The sequence below is a fragment of the Sus scrofa genome, chromosome 6, assembly GCF_054392235.1.
Source record: "Sus scrofa isolate SSC_HxYL_T2T_F1_AM1 chromosome 6, Sscrofa_HxYL_maternal_Yorkshire_Landrace_v2.0, whole genome shotgun sequence".
In the NCBI taxonomy this organism is placed as follows: domain Eukaryota; kingdom Metazoa; phylum Chordata; class Mammalia; order Artiodactyla; family Suidae; genus Sus; species Sus scrofa.
The window spans coordinates 154,351,316-154,370,612 of NC_139388.1; the positions used below are offsets into that span (position 1 = coordinate 154,351,316).

A 19,297-nucleotide genomic window follows, 5' to 3' on the forward strand; every position below is an offset into this window, starting at 1 on the left:
TTAATACTTTGGGAAAGTATGTAATTTTAGTGTCCTAGGCAGCCGCAGGTTATCTGATATCCACATATCTGTGACTGGTGTAGTAATTGAGTTCCTTTTATTCTTCTGCTCAGAATTCATTTCTGCAAAAGTATATATGCATATATAAGTACACACACACACACATTTGTTTTAGTGAATTAATTACTGGGTAGATAAAAGAGAAATGTCCAATTCAAATTATATAGAAATATAAATATGCATATGTGTTTGAGTGTATATTTTAAATGCACACACAAACACAATACATATTCATCCATCCATCCAGAAGAGATAGTATATTGTACAAAATTATTTTATTAGGCCTTAGTCAGATCAAAAGTTGGTAGTGTTTTTTTTTTAATGTCCTATTAGAAAATAACCATATTGTCTTAGAAATATTGTGAATTTATAAATCATAATTACACTTTCTTACTGATGTAAAAGAAAGCAATATCATATTATTCTTATAGGCTGGCATGTATGAAGCAGTTAACGAGGTTTACAAAGTACTTATTCCTATTCATGAAGCTAATCGGGATGCAAAGAAACTATCCACGATTCATGGTAAACTTCAAGAAGCATTCAGCAAAATTGTTCATCAGGTAATGATTACAATTTCTAGCTTCAGTATAAACAGAGAAAACTGTCTACAAGCTTTAATGTTGCTTTGTACTAATGTCAAACTAGATCCCATGAAGTGACCATTTTAATCAGGTTGCAAATGAACAGTGTCAGAATAATGGTTCATGGCCAAAGCAAGACTCATTAACAGAAAATGAGTTTACCTGAAGTAGATTATGATTATCATAATCTTTCCACATAGCTTTTTTCCTTCACTTTTTTGAATTATTACTAGTTGCTCAATTTTTTAAGATTGTAAGTTACTCTTTGTTTCACAGTGTAAGTTAGTTATGAATCTGATTTTTAAATTTATTTCTATTCATTTGCTGCCAAAAAAGTATTTACATTTAAATTTTTTAAAATGATATGAACATTTAATAAACTGCTAATATTTCTAATGATTTCAGCTGAACTTTAACTGTTTTTCCTAGATATTTTCATTCAATCATCCTTTGGCTTATTTCTAATATGAAAATAATGTTTAGTGAAAATAGTGAATAAAAGGGTTGTCATGTTTATTCAGTTATAATAACACGATTTCAGTATATGTAGTTCATGGAATTCGCATATCATCACTAAAACTAAAATAAAAATAAACTAGGTTTAAAAATGAAGTACACAGCTGGCACCTGATTTCCCTGAAACTAAATCCTTGGCTCCATTGAAATATCTGTTGAGCCTCCTCCTCCTCCCATTTTCTCTTCCCTTCCCGGTGTTACCCATGCTATTGTGTGCCACTGCCATTGTCTAAGAAAGAAGTAGAGTATTAGTTTTCCACTTTTGTGTTCACTATTAGTTTGACTTTATTGTCTGTCAGCTTGACGACCTTGTTCTTGCCATGGACTAAGCTGTTCTAGATGGATTGATATAAACTGAAAAACTTTTAACAGTCTTCAGTAGGACTGCTATACTGTTAAGCCAGAATTTTGTTATTTACTAAAATTCTGAAGTTGCAAAAGATTGTTAGGATTCTTGATCATAACAGGTAGGTCTTTTTATAATCAGTTGTACATGTACTGTTCAAGAGCTGTGAACTACAGATTACACATGTCAGGTCTGGAACATCTAGAGCTACTAGCTTCCAAGAAACTTTCACCCATTTGTTTCAAAGGCATTTGAGTGAAATATCAATTTCTGCTCCAATTTACCTTGGCTACTTTAGTGAAGTACCATTGACTTGATTTAGCGATCTAATTTAGACATGCAAATGAAACAATCAGTTGGTTTTCTTTCCCCCAAATTTGTACTTTGTACATATTAAAGTTTTAAAATGTAAAATTCTAGTTTCTTGGATTTGAACAAGCAATTTGTAAAATTATCACAGGTCTTAAGTGAAAGAATATGTTGTTTAAAATATCCTGGTGTTTTCTGTGTGGGGAAGAATTTGTGGTATATGGTGCCTTTCACTACTGAACTTCCTTTGGCTTTTTTTTTTTTTTTTGATTCTTCTTTTTAAACAGTTTTTTTTTTTTTTATGACTTGCCCTTTTTTACTTTTTATCATACAGAGTACTGGCTGGGAGGTAGGTAATGTTTTAGTTAGTTAAAGACACTAATAGATTGATTTGATCAGATTTCTTATGCCAATGCTTTGCCCACATGTGCTAGCTGTGGGCATTCTGTTGCTATCTGCTATCAACTGTATTCATTAACCAAAGAAATTTTGTTAAAATACTGTAAGTTATGTTAAGAAATTTTTTATTAAGAGGTTATAGGCAGTGCATGGAAATCCGTATGTTACACTAATGAGATTCTTTGGTAAATGAGCTACTTTGTCATCACTTTAGTTTGTTTTTATCCTTTGAAGCATTTTCTTTCATCAACATTTACACACAGATTTCTTTTTTTAACCGTGTTGTTTCACATCATTTCACAGAGGTCGATTTATGTGTTATTGCTCAGAGGTGTAAATAAAAAATACTATATTTTGTCTGATCGAAGATGCCATCAATTGTAAGATATCCCATTATTTTGCTTTTTTGAGTAAAATATAAGAAAAAAACCCTTTGCTGTGTATTAAACCACAACATACTATCAGTTGAAAGACAACTATCAACTATAGATAGCTATACTAAAATATGGCAAAAAATATGTATCTTAGAATTGATGAAAGACTGTGTTAATTTGATCTTGAGTCACTTCACTTTGAGTGTTAACTACTACTGAGGAAAGAAACTCACTTTTGTCGTTTGAATTTTCTTGGGAAAAGGGATAAAGAGATTGAGAGAACTTGCAATTTTAATTTGACCTCATATTCTGAAGATGTTTGATAATTAGTGTTTAATGAAGACTACATGTGATTTATTTTATGCAATAAGTAGTTAGGCTTATGAATTTACATACAAATCAAATTTTACCTGAAAAATGCCAGGAAGAATTAGGATTGCCATTTGTTTTAAAATTTCCTGTAAAAGAAAGAATTCTATAAAATAGAAAATTCTACAGAGTAATTTATCTTAATGAGGTAAAGCAAGATACTAATAAACCAGATTTATTTAAAGCTAAGTATATATAAAGCTTTCTGCTTTGCCTCTCACTTTATAGTCAAGTTTATATCGGTTAAACAGCTTAGGCTTTCTATTTAGTTTTCTGCTGCAATCCTTGTGTTGAGACCCAACTAGAAAACTTTCCACATAATTGTTACTGTTGCATTTACTTCCGTTTCTGAATTAAGACGACACCTTTGGTTTTTCTTCAAATGAAGCCAGTACTTTCATATCTACCTTAGTTCTACAGATTAAATGTGTATGACCTTATTAATACATAATATAGAACCTTTTATTTCTATGGCTCAATTAATAAGACTTATATAAAGAGACTTTCCATGGTTATCTATGAGTGATAAAGTTTCCTTATGGATTTCCTAACATGAAATGGAATTAGCTGAAAAGTAGGCATAAAAGAAGATATATCAAAACCTCTGAGCAGTTTATTACTAGTCTGCTTGATGCTAAATCGACCCCTGAAAGGTATAATATTCACTGGTTATGACATTAATATTCTGCCATCATGTTTATTGCATGGTAAAAGTTGCACAGGCTTTATTTTCTTGTTTATATTCTTGTCACTACTTTCACTGGACCTTTAGCTTTGTAGCTTCTAAAATTGTTGCACGTTTGTTTTTTGCTTTTCCCTTGTAAAACTTAAATGGATGCTTGCATTTTTAAAAATGTGTTTGCTACCATTTGCTGCTTATTTGTTTTGAATTTTCCCTAATTAAAATGCTTTCTGTTTTCTCTTCTCTCTTGCCCCTGGTTGCTGACCCTACTCCCTACTTTTACTATTGTCTATTGTGGTAAGTTCCTATCTTGTGAATATTTTTCTTTTTGACTCTGGGAAAGCTTCAGTAATTTCATGTTTTCTAAAAGCTATGTTTCCTAGCTAATTTCCTGATATTCTTAAAGAACTCTCACTGGATTGAGATCCAATAAGGATAACTTAAACACTGTAGAAAGGCTCTTTGAATTGATAACTCTCTCCTTGACTTAGAGGAAAGCCACCTGGGTTTATGTTAGTACTGTGTTTCATTTTTCACTGTGCTTCTTGATTTGGTACAAAGTATTTAAGTCGGCAAGGCTTTTTAGGGTTGTTTGTGTGTGTAAAAGATAACTTTAAGCCTTGACAGCAATTTATTGAAGTATTTACCATACGAAATAACAAATCATGACCCTTCTTAAATCATGGTGGCTGTTATCTGCTGTTCCAGTTTCAGTATTGTAATGGCCGTCTAGTATTTATTTTCTCTTTTCACAAACCAACTTATTTTTCATAAACTAATAAGGAATAAAGTGTTTTAATAATTTCTTCCTTATAATTACATTTTAAAATTATTTTTAGAAAAAAGCGGAGTACTGAATTCCTGTATGGAAACTTATAGCCAGTTCATAGTTAGTGTGTATATATTTTATTTTAAAATATCCATTTATCCATTTATCAAATAATGATCAATTTGTATTCAGAAAGTAGATTAATGCAAGTTCATATTTTTCAGAATAATCATTCCCCAACCATTGATAATATAGTCATATGATACTGTCTCCATTTTTTTTTTTTTCTTAAAAATAGTACAACATATTTCACTACCCTAGGGGAAGTATCACCACCCTAGTAGATACATATCATGGTCTCCAAATAGATTTGATGAGATAGGCTTAGCTTTAAATTGCGTTTTCTCTGCTGGGTCCCTAACAAAAAGTGTGGTACCCTAACTTTGAGATTGAAACATGCAAAATAAGTATATCTTAACTCTTGTCATTGTACTGATTGGACAAGAATATGAATCAAGATTTTGGTTTTTATATGCTGACAAATTACGAGCCATAGTTCTGATGCAGTGGCTAGTGTTGAATTTCTGTATGCTTCAATCCATGCTAAAGCTGCATGAGATAAATTAACTCATCCAAGCAAGTAAAAGAGCAGAATGAAAAACAGCAAATTTTAATGGGGGAGTGTGGAATCTCTGAATGAAGGTCATGAAAAAAAAAATTCCGTAGTCAAAACAAGTGCTTTTATAGCAAATAGTTGAATGGGGAAATGCAACCCTTTAAAGGAGACATTAAACCAGTGTAGGTATAAAACTTCTATGTGTGTTTACCTCAGGAAGGTGGTGAGGTGAAGTCAGATATGTAGAACATTAAGAAAAATCAGTAAATGAGAAAAGACTTCTCTAGGAGGGGGTACTTTCTGATAGTTGTCGACTCCCTAATAATTGGTATAGACCCATGACTAAGCCCCTGATGATGCTGTACCCACTGATTGGGTTCTGCCCTTCATGCTGCTTTTGAGGAGAAAAAGTATGGACAACAAACATTTACTTTGTAGAGAATATTGGACATGATTTCTTTTTTTCTGGTCTGAGACATGTAACAGTCAAAATTGAACTGATGAAAAATATGGTAGGATATATCTTAGAAAATGTATTTGGTAAGTAAACTGCAACCTGATTTTCTTACTGGAATATGCAAGAAGGAGATGCAAACATGCAGTAATAATTACAGTAGAGGACAGTGTTGTGATATAGAGAAGGACAAAACATAGGGAGGGAGATACCCAGTAATTCTCAAGTAATTATTCAAGGAAATTCTCAAAAATTCTCAAGGAAGACATCAGAGAAGTGAAAGATGACTTAGGGATCATGCTTATGTCTTACTGTTTGTATACCAGCATATAGAATATAGGGATTATATAGCTTAACTAAGAGCTTGGGCTCAGGTGTCAAATATATTGTTGGCTTTTTTTTTTTTTTCTTTTTTCTTTTTAGGGCCTCATGTGCAGCATATGGAAGTTCCCAGGCCAGGGGTCTAATTGGAGCTGCAGCTGCCAGCCTATGCCACAGCCACAGCGATGCTGGATCCAAGCTGCATCTGTGACCTACACACAGCTCACGGCAACACTGGATCCTTAACCCAACTGAGTGAGGCCAGGGATCGAACCCACATCCTCGTGGATACTAGTCAGGTTTGTTACTGCTGAACCACGACAGGAACTCCTATTGATTGGAATTTAAGTCTCAGCTCCACTGCTGACTAGCACTGTGACCTTGGGCAAGTTACTCTTCCTCATCTGTAAAATGAGATTGAAAATAATGGTGTCTTATGGTTGTGGTAAGAATTGACATAATGCATGCAAAGTGGATAACCAGTGACTAGCACATAGTAAATACTTGAAAAAAAATTGGCGATTGTTGTCGTTATTGTTATGATATCATCATCATCATTGTTGTTGTTACTTGAAATCCTAATACAGTTTAGCTGTGAAATTTAAAAGGTGTTATATTCCAGGTTGAGATCTATGACTAATAAACTGATAAAAGTGTATGTGTTCTTTAAGAGGAATAGACCTCATAGAAGAGAAGGATATTACCCCTGTGTGAAGTACTGGTATGTCTATCTGGAAATGAATAAACTTGAAGGCAGCGTAGTGGAGAACAGGAGGACGAGGATAAAAGTTTTAGAAGTAACATCATTATGGAAATATACAGCTAACCAAACCAAATGTTTCCTGCTAAGCAAAGATAAGAAAATTCGAGAAGATTTAAAGATATATTTGTCAGAAGAGGCTTCAACCACTAGAGACACGGATAGACGAGTAGATGGATTTCCTTGTCTGGGACACAGTTTCATCTTATACAGGATGGTGAAATCAATAAGTTAGAATTGCTAAGGAAGAATAAATTGGAGTGTGGGGATGATGGGAACTTCAGAAAGAATTCGTGACGGTAAAGAAAAGTGACGCTAGAAAAATATATGCTAGGTTGTAGGAAAGTATATATATGTATTTTTTCCTAATTCAAAAGAAAATGGGTATCATCCTGTGGTCCAAAACTCTGAAGAGGAAATAAGATGAAGGGATGTTTTCCCTGAAGATAAAGCTGTATGATTTGGCGCTCATGAAGCTGATAGGGTCATTGTTTTTATACTAGAGAACTCTTTGTAGGTTGAAAATAAATTCACTCAGACTCTTAGCCTTCCTCTGTCTGGAGCTCCCTCTCCGACTCCACTACATGCACGTTTATTTCCAATTCCAGTAACTCCTTATAGTTACCTCTGATCTTATTGCCGCTGATCTCCTCCCCCTTGCACCCTCTGCTTCAGCCACACTGGCCACCTTCCTGTTCTTGCAACACGTGAGGTAGGTTCCTGCCCTAAGACGCTTGCGCTGGCTCTTCCCTCCTCCTGGAACGCACTCCCCCCAGAGATCCACGTGAATAACCCTCACTCCTCCTTCAGTCTTTGCTCAGATGTCATCTTTTGGTGACACCTGCCCTGACCACTCTCTTTTGGTTCCAGTGTCTGGAACAGTTTGCTGATGCATAGCAGGCATTCAGTAAATATGCAAATGGGTGAATAGTTTCCCTCATACACATTCTGTTTGATGCAGTTTATCTTCCTTTTTTCTTCTTCCTCTTTCTCTCTCTCTCAAGCATCCTTTCTTTCCCTCTCATATCCACTTAACCATTCTTTTAAGTTGTGGAATCCTGTCTGGGTGTCACCTCTTTTGTGACTTGGCTCCGACAGGATTTATCTTTCCTTTCTCAATACCATTTTTTATTATAGCATGTAACCCTTTCTATTGTAATCATTTGATTATATTTTTTGCTCTCTTGAGGAACCAAATCTTAAGTACTTTTATTTTCCTATTACTGAAGATGAATAGTGGCTAACACATGATGAGCACTCAGGGATTGTTTTTTTCTTTGAACTGAATGTCAGTATGAGAAAGTAAATAAAAAGGCTTTAAAATGGCTGCTCAGTAACTAGTTCAGTTTTAAGCCGTATTCATAAAATTTAAGCCCATATCCAGGGAGGCAGTGAGCCCAGTAATCTCTTCCCTGATCAGATCACACCAGCAATATTGTATCTGTTTCTGGGATACAACTCTTTAAAAGGTGGCATTGAAAAACTAATAAAATGAAAATGGCAGACTTACTCCTAGCATATGAAGATGATGGAGAACTAGAAGGTTTAAGTGGAAGAAGTTCTAATCACAGTCTTCAGATATTTAAAAGGCCACAATATTGAAGATTTGGGACAGAATTTTAAATCGGAAAGCTCTGAGAGGGGTATAGGTAGAATAACAATATTTTGATATTTGTGGTCTTTTTAAAAATTAAATATGTATATATGTATGACATCTTTGGAAAAAAATCACAAATTATTAATTTTCACAAATGCCTTTTTTTTTTTTTTTTTTTTTGGTCTTTTTGCCTTTTCTGGGGCCACTTCCACAGCATATGGAGGTTGCCAGGCTAGGGGTCTAATAGGAGCTACAGCTGCTGGCCTACGCCACAGCCACAACAACGCGGGATCCGAGCTGCGTCTGACCTACACCACAGCTCATGGCAACGCCGGATCCTTAACCTACTGAGCGAGGTCAGGGATTAAACCCACAACCTCATGGTTCCTAGGCGGACTCGTTAACCACTGAGCCACCACGGGAACTCCACAAATGCCTTTTTTATTTTCCATTTAGTGGGGCCTTCATTTCTTGATCATATCAAAATTTGCTATTTTATTGTTTCATTGGCTTAGTAATGGTTTTAATGAGACTTTTGATTGAATACATTTAATCTATCTAGAGATATTTCACTTGCTGTAGAAATCAGTTTATTTTTGTGTCTGTTAAATTTTGAAATAAAATGAACTGAAAAAATGTTTTAATTAGAAACCTCAAGTTTATTTAGTTCTAAAGATATTTTTCTTTAAAATTGTATTTCTTCTGGACAGAAATGTGGAGATATTTTTAAAATTATAAATCTGTAGCTTGAGGATCAGAATTACCCATTTTGCTTTATTATCTCTTTCATTTGTGATTTATTTTACATACCCTTTTGCCTTTCTAGTAAGAACTCAGTATAGGAAAAATAAGTATCAGACTTATTAAGCTTAAAGAGAATTCAGAAGTATATAAACATTCCTTTGTGGCTGTGTGTATAGGTGCTACCACACAATCCATCTGTACATCTTTGTACCTAAATTGTAAGAATTTCATAGAAAACTTTGCAAATATTTTATCTTCATTGAGGGAATCTGTTTTCAGATGTGCTGTATAAGAGTTAAGGTGATTAGTGTATTTTGTACTTGAGATGAATGTGTGGTTAATATATGCAGTGTGTGGCTTGGAGACTTGAGAATAACTAGCTCTTCTCAATTTTTTTTTTCCTTTTTATCTTTCACTTATATAGTTTTTTCTTTCTATTGCATTTTTAGTTACTCTTTCACATATCAGTATTTTTATCAGCAGAGGGATGCTAATTGTAAATCTTTTACTTCAGTTCTTCTGGATGGTCTTGACATTGACTGACCATCTGCTCCGTGCTAGGTGCTGTACTTGGCTCTTTTATGATCTCATTTAATATATGTAAAGAGAGTCTGTAAAGACTAATGGCAACTAAAAGTGTTAGTGTGGTTTTTAAATTTAACCTTAGTATCCTCTAATTTCAGTATAACTAAAACCTAGTTCATCTTATACTGAGCAGCTTTTCTTGCAATAAGGAAAATAAGTTAATTTATCTCAGTTGTATGGACTTAAGAACATAGACCAATATGAGGTAGTCACTGGATGCAGTCCCTGAAAAGCATATACCATGTGTGATTTGGTTAAAGCCCTAATTGCACAATGTTATTTGTTAGGAATAATGGGGGGGGGGTTGCTTTCATTGTTTGAGAAATAAAATATCATAGTTTCAAACTAAAACTTTTTGCAGTGTTTTGAAAATTTGATACTCTAGCAATCTAAAGAGATTGTGCAAAACAAAAAGACTTTGTATTAAAGTTTCTTCCTTTTCCTACACCTAGGACGGTAAGCGGATGTTTGGCACCTATTTTCGTGTTGGTTTTTATGGAACCAAGTTCGGGGATTTGGACGAACAGGAATTTGTTTACAAGGAGCCTGCAATAACCAAACTTGCAGAGATATCTCACAGATTGGAGGTGAATGCTGTAGTGCTTCATAAAATGTCATCTTTAATTTGCATTTTCTGTGATTAAATAGACTTTCCGAATCTAGATATAATCATTTAATAAGCCAGATCCTGCCAAATAAAGTGCTCTTTTAGAGTGTAAGGATTTTTGAAAGGTACAATAATACTCTTGAATTTTTCAAGTATTAACCTGATTTTTTGAAGGTCTGTTTTCACACACATTTTAGAAACTCTAAACCTTTCAGAATTACTGTGATTTATGGAGAAATGTATAGTATTACCCACATTTTGTAGAAAAAGGCATAGAAATTAATCACCATGCAACCAGACCCAGAACCCCAAGAAATTTCTGACCTAAGTGTATTATCTTTTTGGCTTAACTGATTCCCAGTGAGATATCTTTACAACTTAAAAGCTAGAATCATACTTTAAAAACACTTCTTAGTGGAGTTCCTGTTGCGGCTCCATAGGTTAGGAACCTGAGGACGCAGGTTCGATCCCTGGCCTTGCTCAGTGGGTAAAGGATCTGGCATTGCAGCAAGCTGTGGTATAGGTCACAGATCTGCTGTGGCTGCTGTGTTGCTGTGCTGTAGGCTGGCAGCTGCAGCTCCAATTGCACCCCTAGCCCAGAACTTCCATATACGCAGGTTCAGCCCTGAAAACAAACAAACAAACAAAAACCCAAAACATATATTAGACTCCCTTAACCTTTATGTGGCTTCTTAATTTTCACAGTAAGTGATTATTTTCATGTTTATGAGCCAGTCTTTCTTACCATAGTTATTCTTTTCAACCTTTCTCTCTTCTTGTTGCTCAAAGTGTGGTCCGTGGACAGATACACATTGACAAAACCTGGGAAATTGTTTGAAATGCAGAATCTCAGACCCCACCTAGACCACTCAAATCAAAATCTGTATCTTAGTGAGATCCCTGGTGATTGGTATAGACTTAAGAGTTTGAGAAGCAGTGGTCTAAGCTGGCTTTTATTCTTGGTCGATATTAATTGCCTCAGTGTTTCATTCTTATTGATGACTTCACAGGGCTCAACTTCCATAAACTGGTTTAAACTGTGACTTTGTTTTGCAAGAGCCTATTAAGTAAGTCTGGGAAATATTGTCTCAATATTTCCCAGATTTAGCCGTAAAAATTGTCTTTGAGGGAGAAAGGATTGTTCTCCTTTGAGGATTCAAATTTAATTTTTCCTTTTGAGTAGCTCCACCCTTTTCCCAAGACGCTACTCAGTGTCATAATATGAAAAGCCACTGCATTCCTGACCCAGGGTTTCCTTTTCTAAATCTGAACCTAGACAAAACCTCAACAAGTCAATGCTTTTATTTGAAAATTCTGGAAGATTTCATTAATAATTCATTAAGAAGAATTCTTATTAATTGACCCATGTCTGCAGGAAATCAGGTTACATGAAACTCAATAAAAGTTAATATCCTGTATGTCAAAGATAATGAGGGCTTTGTTTTGTTTTGTTTTGTTTTTTGCCTTTTTAGGACCACACCCAGCATATGGAAGATTCCCAGGCCAGGGGTTGAATCAGAACTGTAGCCACCTGCCTACGCCACAGCCACAGCAACACCAGATCCGAGCTGTGTCTGACCTACACCACAGCTCACAGAAACGCCAGATCCTTAACCCACTGAGCAAGGCCAGGGATCAAACCTGTGTCCTCACGGATACTAGTCAGATTTGTTTCCACTGAGCCACAATGGGAACTCCAATAGTGAGTTTCTTTTGTCTTTTTTTTTTTTTTTTTTTTTTTGCCATTTCTTGGCCGCTCTCGCGGCATATGGAGATTCCCAGGCTAGGGGTCTAATCAGAGCTGTAGCTACCAGCCTATGCCAGAGCCACAGCAATGCCAGATGTGAGCTGCATCTGCCACCTACACTACAGCTCATGGCAATGCCGGATCCTTAACCTACTGAGCGAGGCCAGGGATCAAACCCGAAACCTCATGGTTCCTTGGTTCCTAGTTGAATTTGTTTCCACTGTGCCACGACGGGAACTCCTTTTGGTTTTTTGTCTTTTTTTTTTTTTTTTTTTTTTTTTTGAGTTTCTCTTGTATCTGCTTTCTGTTCTTCTTTTTCTGTGTGTTTCTTGAGGGCCTGTTGTGGAATCTGGTATTTTCATTGCCGAAAATTGGTTTTTTTCTTTTCTATTGTGTGTTATTTAAAGTGAGGAATGATGATGGCAATAACATCAAATAAATATGTCCTAGGGCCATGCTAATTTGCTAGGCTAAGTATAATTTTTGTGAACCTAAATAATTATTTTGTAATTATTGACACGGTTATTCCAGAACTTAACCACATGGCCTGATTTTGCTTAGGAGTCTCCCTCCGAGGCCTTCTGTCTTCTCTACTGCGGTTAACATCCTATGAAAGATGTCTTTTTCTTTATTTTAGGGATTTTATGGAGAAAGATTTGGCGAGGATGTGGTTGAAGTCATCAAGGATTCTAATCCTGTAGACAAGTGTAAATTAGATCCTAACAAGGTAGGGTCATTGGACTGTCATGACGCCTAAGTAGAGCTTTGAGCCCGTGCTTTTGTTGGAGGAGGACGAAATGATTTAACAGTGAGAAAATGAAGGACCTCTTCCTTTCCCAGGCATATATTCAGATTACCTACGTGGAGCCGTACTTCGACACATATGAGATGAAGGACAGAATCACATATTTCGACAAAAATTACAATCTTCGTCGTTTCATGTACTGTACGCCCTTCACGCTAGACGGCCGCGCCCACGGGGAGCTTCATGAACAATTCAAACGGAAGACCATTCTGACCACTTCTCATGCCTTTCCCTATATTAAGACCAGAGTCAATGTCACTCACAAAGAGGAGGTAAGCCTCCAAACAGGGAGATAGGATTCGTGGAGCGGCATCTTGGAGCCCATGTGAGAACAGTGCGCATATAGCGTTGTGTATCCTTCCTGGCATGGTAACGTCCTAGAACTTTACCCATTTTTAAGTCGTTAACTTTCAGCCTCTCTTCTGAGTCCCTGGTTTTACCCTCAGCTTATGCTTTAAAAGATTGATTTTTTTTTTTTTTTAATTTCGTGATCCAGAGTTTGGAATTTTATTATCAGATAATGGTTTACAATTGGTCTCAATTTTTTAATTTTAACTGACTAGATACAAAGCTCATTAAATAGTTTTCAGTCAATACACTGACCTAATAGATGTTATTTCACCCAGATCATCTTAACACCAATTGAAGTTGCCATTGAAGACATGCAGAAAAAAACGCAGGAGTTGGCATTTGCAACACATCAGGATCCAGCAGACCCCAAAATGCTGCAGATGGTACTCCAGGGATCTGTAGGCACAACAGTGAATCAGGTTAGGGGTTTTTTTGCTCATACTGTGTGATTTAAGTTATAAATGGAATCTGGAGTGATTTTATTATTATATTTTACAAAGATCATAAATAAGTGTCAAATGAGAAAGATATATGATAGAAGTGTTTACATGAGACAATGAAAATAAAGTTTAAACTGAAAAACAAAAAAAATTTTTTTTTGTCTTTTGTCTTTTTAGGGCTGCACCCGCAGCATGTGGAGGTTCCCAGGCTAGGGGTCTAGTTGGAGCTCTTGCTGCCAGCTCAGCCACAGCCATAGCAATGCCAGATCCGAGCCTCGTCTGGGTCCTACACCACAGCTCATGGCAGCGCTGGATCCTTAACTCACTGAGTGAGGCCAGGGATCGAACCCACAAATTCATGGTTCCTAGTTGGATTTGTTTCTGCTGCGCCAAGATGGGAACTCCAAAAAAAACCAAAAAAAATTTTTAGTATTGTCTCAGTTATTAGGATTTTTCACACCTGCCTTCTGTACTGCCTCTATTTTTCTAACTGTTCTGAAACATTCTATTAAGAAGGAATAGATTCACTCAAAATGGCCTTTCTTTCAAAAGCTTGTACTGAAAGAATGTGATCCAAAAAGAAAGACTCATTTTCAGGGCTACATGCGTGTGAATGCCTATTTTCTTAGATGCTTCCTGAAGTTATCTTCTCCAGATCTCCTTCAGAATGAGCTGAGAAGAGTAAATTAAGTAATGTGAAATCATTTTGAATATTTTTATAATATATGTACAAAATATTGTTGTTTTGCAATATGCAGATTAGAAGCCGTCCCCATTGTCCGCTTGTAATGGTTCATTTAGCTTCTCTTGCTAATGATGAGTGACTCTTCCAGGGTAAGGGAAAATCCAAAAAAGCCTCAAGTAAATTTCATGTAATGTAGCTTACCTTTTTTTGAGTTAAAGAAACAAAGCCCAAAAATGCTCCACCAAAACTGAAGTAAAGATTTTAAGGGAGTTCCTGTTGTGCCTTAGCAGGTTAAGAACCCCCCACAGTATCCATGAGGATATGAGTTCGATCCCTGGCGTCGTTCAGTAGGTTAAGGATCCAGCGTTGCTGCAAGCTGTGGTGTAGGTTGCAGATGTGGTTTGGATTCCCTGTTGCTGTGGCTGTGGTGTAGACTGGCAGCTACAGTTTTAATTCGACACCTAGCCTGGGAACTTCCATATGCTGCAGATGCAGCCCTAAAAAGGCAGTATATATATGTATGTATATACATACATATATACACACATCTCAGTTATTAAAATTTTTCACACCTGCCTTCTGCACTTCTGTATATGTGTATGTGTATATATATATGGTCTTTATACCCTAAAAGCATACATGATTTTACTTACAAAAGATCACCTTTAATTCCCAGTATTAGGAACACATTTAGAATGCTGAGGGAAGAAGTTTTAGCAAAATCAAGTGTCTAATAATCACTGGATTGACAATTGATTGTTGAGAAACTGACAATCTTTTATATCTAGGATAAATTAAAGAATGTAAAAAATAGGAGTTCTCGTTGTGGCCCAATATAGTGTCCATGAGGATGCAGGTTCGATTCCTGACCTTGCTCAGTGGGTTAAGGATCCATTGTTGCTGCAAGCTGTAGCTCCTATTTGACCCCTATCGTGGGAATTTCTGTATGCCACAGGTGTGGCCATTAAAAAAAAAAAAAAAAAAGGAATTCCCATTGTGGCTCAGTGGAAATGAATCTGACTAGTATCCGTGAGGACACAGGTTCAATCCCTGGCCTTGCTCAGTGGGTTAAGGATCTGGTGTTGCCGTGAGCTATGGTGTAGGTCTCAGACATGGTTCGGATCTGGCGTTGTTGTGGCTGTGGCGTAGGCCAGGAGCTATAGCTCTAATTTGATCCCTAGCTTGGGAACCCCCATGTGCCTCAGGTGTGGCCCTAAAAAGAAAAAATGAATGTAGACAATACAGGCAGAATGCATTAAGGAATATAATAGTCCTTTAGTTTCTACTCTTTTTCTTTGAAAATGAACTAATAAAAAGTTGATTTAATTGCCATAGGCAAGTTTATAAATTTGGTGTTAGGAAAACCTAAAGACGTATTGTCAGAATCTGTCTCTGGGAAGTTTTTGTTTGTTTTTTAGGGCTGCACCCTGCGGCATATGGAAGTTCCCAGGCTAGGGATTAAGTCAGAGCTATAGCTGCCAACTTATACCACAGCCACAGAATCCCAGCTGTGTCTGCGACCTACACCATGGCTCACAGCAACAATGGATCCTTAACCCATTGAGTGCGGCCACGTCCTCACGGATGCTAGTCAGGCTCGTTATCTGAGAAGTGTTGTTATAGGCAGAGACATATGGTATTAAGCATTCATGCATCCATTTCAGTGCTAAGAAAATCTTTGGGTGGGATTTTGTCTCTGAGTCTATAGAAAACAAATCCAGACTTCTTGTTTTATTTTCTTGTTTTACAGGGGCCTTTGGAAGTTGCCCAGGTTTTCTTATCTGAAATACCCAGTGACCCAAAACTCTTCAGACATCATAATAAACTGCGACTCTGCTTTAAAGATTTTACTAAAAGGTATTCAAAATTCCTGCATAAGGTTCTTCAGATTGAGAATGTCTAATACACAATGTGATATATGAGTCTAAGGGACTGCTGAAAAGAGAGACTGTAGGAAAGTAGTTCACAGTGAGAGGTAATCTGTGTATAACTTAACTATTCCTTAATAGTGTGTGTGTGTGTGTGTGTGTGTGTGTGTGTATCCCTGCCCCCAATATCTATAATGTCATATTTTAAATTTTAAAGATTAGAAAAGCCTAGACTCAGAAAATTTTCTTAACTTACGACAATTATTAGTTTAACATTTAACTTGAACGCTGTTACTTATTGTGAACATTTAATGTGAGAGTTTTTATTTCTCTTCCCTCAGAAAACGTACAGGCAGCAAACTTGGAAGCAAAACATTTGTGTTCTGATCTATCATTGTATGTCCCTTTTCCAGGTCACTTTAAGGATAATATCTCCCTCACACAGGGAGGTCATGTAGATTAGGTGAAACCATACATGGGTGTATCAGAGTCCCCCCCCCCCAGTTTCGATGACTTGCTAGGAGGACTCTGAGGACTCAGCATATCATTGTAGACATGGCTGTCATTTGCTTTAGTGAAAGAGTACAAAGTAGAATCTGCCAAGGGAAAGGGCACACGGGATGAAGTCTGGAGAAGCCGGGTATAGGCTTCAGGTCCTCTCCCCGTGCAGTCACACAGAAAGTGCTAATTGTTCCAGCAAAGTGCTGTGGCGGCGCATGGGAAATGTTGTCTACCAGGGAAGCTCAGTAGAGTCTCTCGTGCCAACTAGGGTTTTTATCAGAGGCTGGTCACATAGGCAACTTCTCCTTGACAGGTACCAAGATGCCAGACTCCCGAAAGGAAGCCAGGATTTTACATAAACTGTAGTGGTTGTATAAGTAGTTCAGGGCATGATGGGAACTCTCCCCAAATCCAAATTTCCCAGCAGGAACCCAGGGCAACCTTGCAAACAGGACTTCTAAGGATACAGTCTCAGGCCTGCTGTTAACTCTTTTTTTTTTTTTTTTTTTCTTTTTTTTACAAGTAATACTTGGCACATAATAAGTAGACGTTCAGTAAATATAACAGGAAAAAATAGTCATCAACTTGATACTAATTTCTGCATTTCTAACCCTGTGAGAACAAGAGAGAGAAGGATAATTTTACTTGGTTTGATGTCAGGGAAGATTTCATACTGGAGGTAACATTAGATATGGACCTTGAAGGATGAATATTATTTTTTCAGGAAGAAAAGAGGGGGAAGGATATACTAAAAGGAAAAAAAAAAAGCATAGACAAAGTTCAGAATCTGTTCTGAGAAAGATGAATAATTTAGTGAAGCTGGAACCAAGGAATCTATGAAGACAAGTAGTCAAACACTGGGAAAGTGGATTAGAATTAGATTGTAAGGGCCTTGTGTAACATTAAGTAAATGACTTGATTGTCACCTAACAAAGTAGCGTCAGAACCATAGTCAGAACCCAGTCTTTGACTCCCTATTATGGATTCTTTTCAAATGATAAACTATGGTTTCTCTTATCAGATCAGTCATTGAAAGGGTTTATTTGGGATAGACATAATATTACTTTACATCAGTCTTGTTGTCAGAAAAATATGGGGAATGCTAATTTGTTCAAGTTTCTTGAGATAATATTTCCCTATTCTCATTGTAATTGCTGTCATGCATTACTACCAGTCTCTCCTGCCAGAACGTGCTAAATATTTTTTAAAAACTTCAGATAGCTTCATTGGAAGACTGGGATTTTATAGTCTGATTCCTGGGCTAGACAACCTTATAGGTTTGGTTATAGAAAACATAGCTCCTAATATATGCTATAGATGACCTGCAGTAGTAAAAGAAAGAAATCTGCTATATACTTATAGATTGACTGACTTCCTGGCATTAATTTTACTATTTAGGAGGCTTCGGATAACAACCAAAAAACCCCTACTGTGTTTGTGAGCCAGATCATCTTGGAGCAATACATACTTCTTTAAGTCAGAGACGTTTAGGAACAGATACTTATTTTCTTGCTATTGTTTTGGAATTTTTACTATGACTACAATTCTAAAACAAAAGCCTCCTCTTTGTATATATTTACTGTAAGGTAATGAATTCCTGCAGTCTGCAGTTTTCCTTAAGCGTTATGCTAGAGAAGGTTTTCTCATTTTAAATTTCAAAAAGGCAAAACACCAAACTATATAAACCTTACAAGTCATAGCTAATACAGCCTTTTTTATTTTTGTGTATATAGGCATTTTATGCCAATATGCATATATATTTTATCCTAACTTTAGTTATGTATAATCTTAAATTCTTATTTTTCAATTAAAGTTAAAATTATTACTCTAGTAGTATTATTTCATCAAATGTTTGAATTTAAGTGTAGTGTAGTTAACCAATGTATCTTTTTTCTTTTGCTGAATTAAAATATTAAGCATGCGATAACTGAACCAAACTACATGGACATTTTTATTGGCTCCTAGTATATAGTTTATCCCAAAAAAGTTCTAAGTATTAACAGTGCCAAGAAAGCAAGTGTACTGGTCACAATACACCTTACCTTAAGTAATGCCCTTTAAATAGGATATCTCATGTTAATCCATTTAAATGGTACTTCAGTTTGCATTCTTTTATTCCTAAAAACAATAAACACCTTTTCTTCTATTTTAATATTTTTGGGTTTATTTCTAAAACTTGTTTCCATTAAATCTTTTTTGTCTTTGTCTTTTTCTTTTTATTTATTTATTTTTTTTTCAGGGCTGCACCTACGGCATGTGGAAGTTCCCAGGCTAGGGGTTGAATCAGAGCTACAGCTGCCAGCCTACGCCACAGCCACACCAATGCCAGATCCGAGCTGCATCTGCAGTCTACACCACAGCTCGTGGCAACCCTGGATCCTTAACCCACCAAGCAGGGCCTGGGGTCAAACCCTTGTCCTTGTAGATTCTGATCAAGTTTGTTACTGCTGAGCCACAGTGGGAACTCCTGTTTTCATTAAATCTTGAGTAGATTCAAAATCGTATTTATAACCTTTGCTGTTGAAGAGTAGGGGGGAAAAAGTCATTTACCTACTACCCAGCTTAGGGAATAGAGCCTCATCATTGCTTTGAGATCCCCTATCATCACCCTCCCTTCTTTCAGAGGTTATCACTATCATGAATTTCATATTTATCGCTTCCCTTACCATTTTATAGCTTTATTATAAAATTATCATACTCTCTTAATACACTTTAGTTTTGCATGTTTTTTGACTTTGTACAAATGGAGTTTTTGTATTCTACCGTGACTTATTGTTGTGAGATCTTACTATAATAAGTGTTGCTTTA

The 19,297-nt window shown here is 36.3% G+C and overlaps 1 protein-coding gene across 9 annotated transcripts in view; it reads left to right on the forward strand.

Annotated features, from left to right (window-relative positions):
• DOCK7 (dedicator of cytokinesis 7) overlaps positions 1-19,297 on the forward strand; it is a 225,956-nt gene that overhangs the window by 197,835 nt on the left and 8,824 nt on the right. For 4 of the 9 annotated variants that reach the window (XM_021096544.2, XM_021096547.2, XM_021096549.2 and 1 more), the window contains 7 exons: positions 492-623; positions 2,150-2,164; positions 9,947-10,072; positions 12,477-12,566; positions 12,680-12,916; positions 13,271-13,414; positions 15,871-15,977. In XM_021096544.2, the coding sequence (XP_020952203.2) occupies positions 492-623; positions 2,150-2,164; positions 9,947-10,072; positions 12,477-12,566; positions 12,680-12,916; positions 13,271-13,414; positions 15,871-15,977 (851 nt within the window). Of the gene's footprint in view, positions 1-491; positions 624-2,149; positions 3,937-9,937; positions 10,073-12,476; positions 12,567-12,679; positions 12,917-13,270; positions 13,415-15,870; positions 15,978-19,297 lie in introns of all 9 variants that reach the window. The other 5 variants (XM_021096545.2, XM_021096548.2, XM_084964857.1 and 2 more) reach the window with 2 other exon arrangements.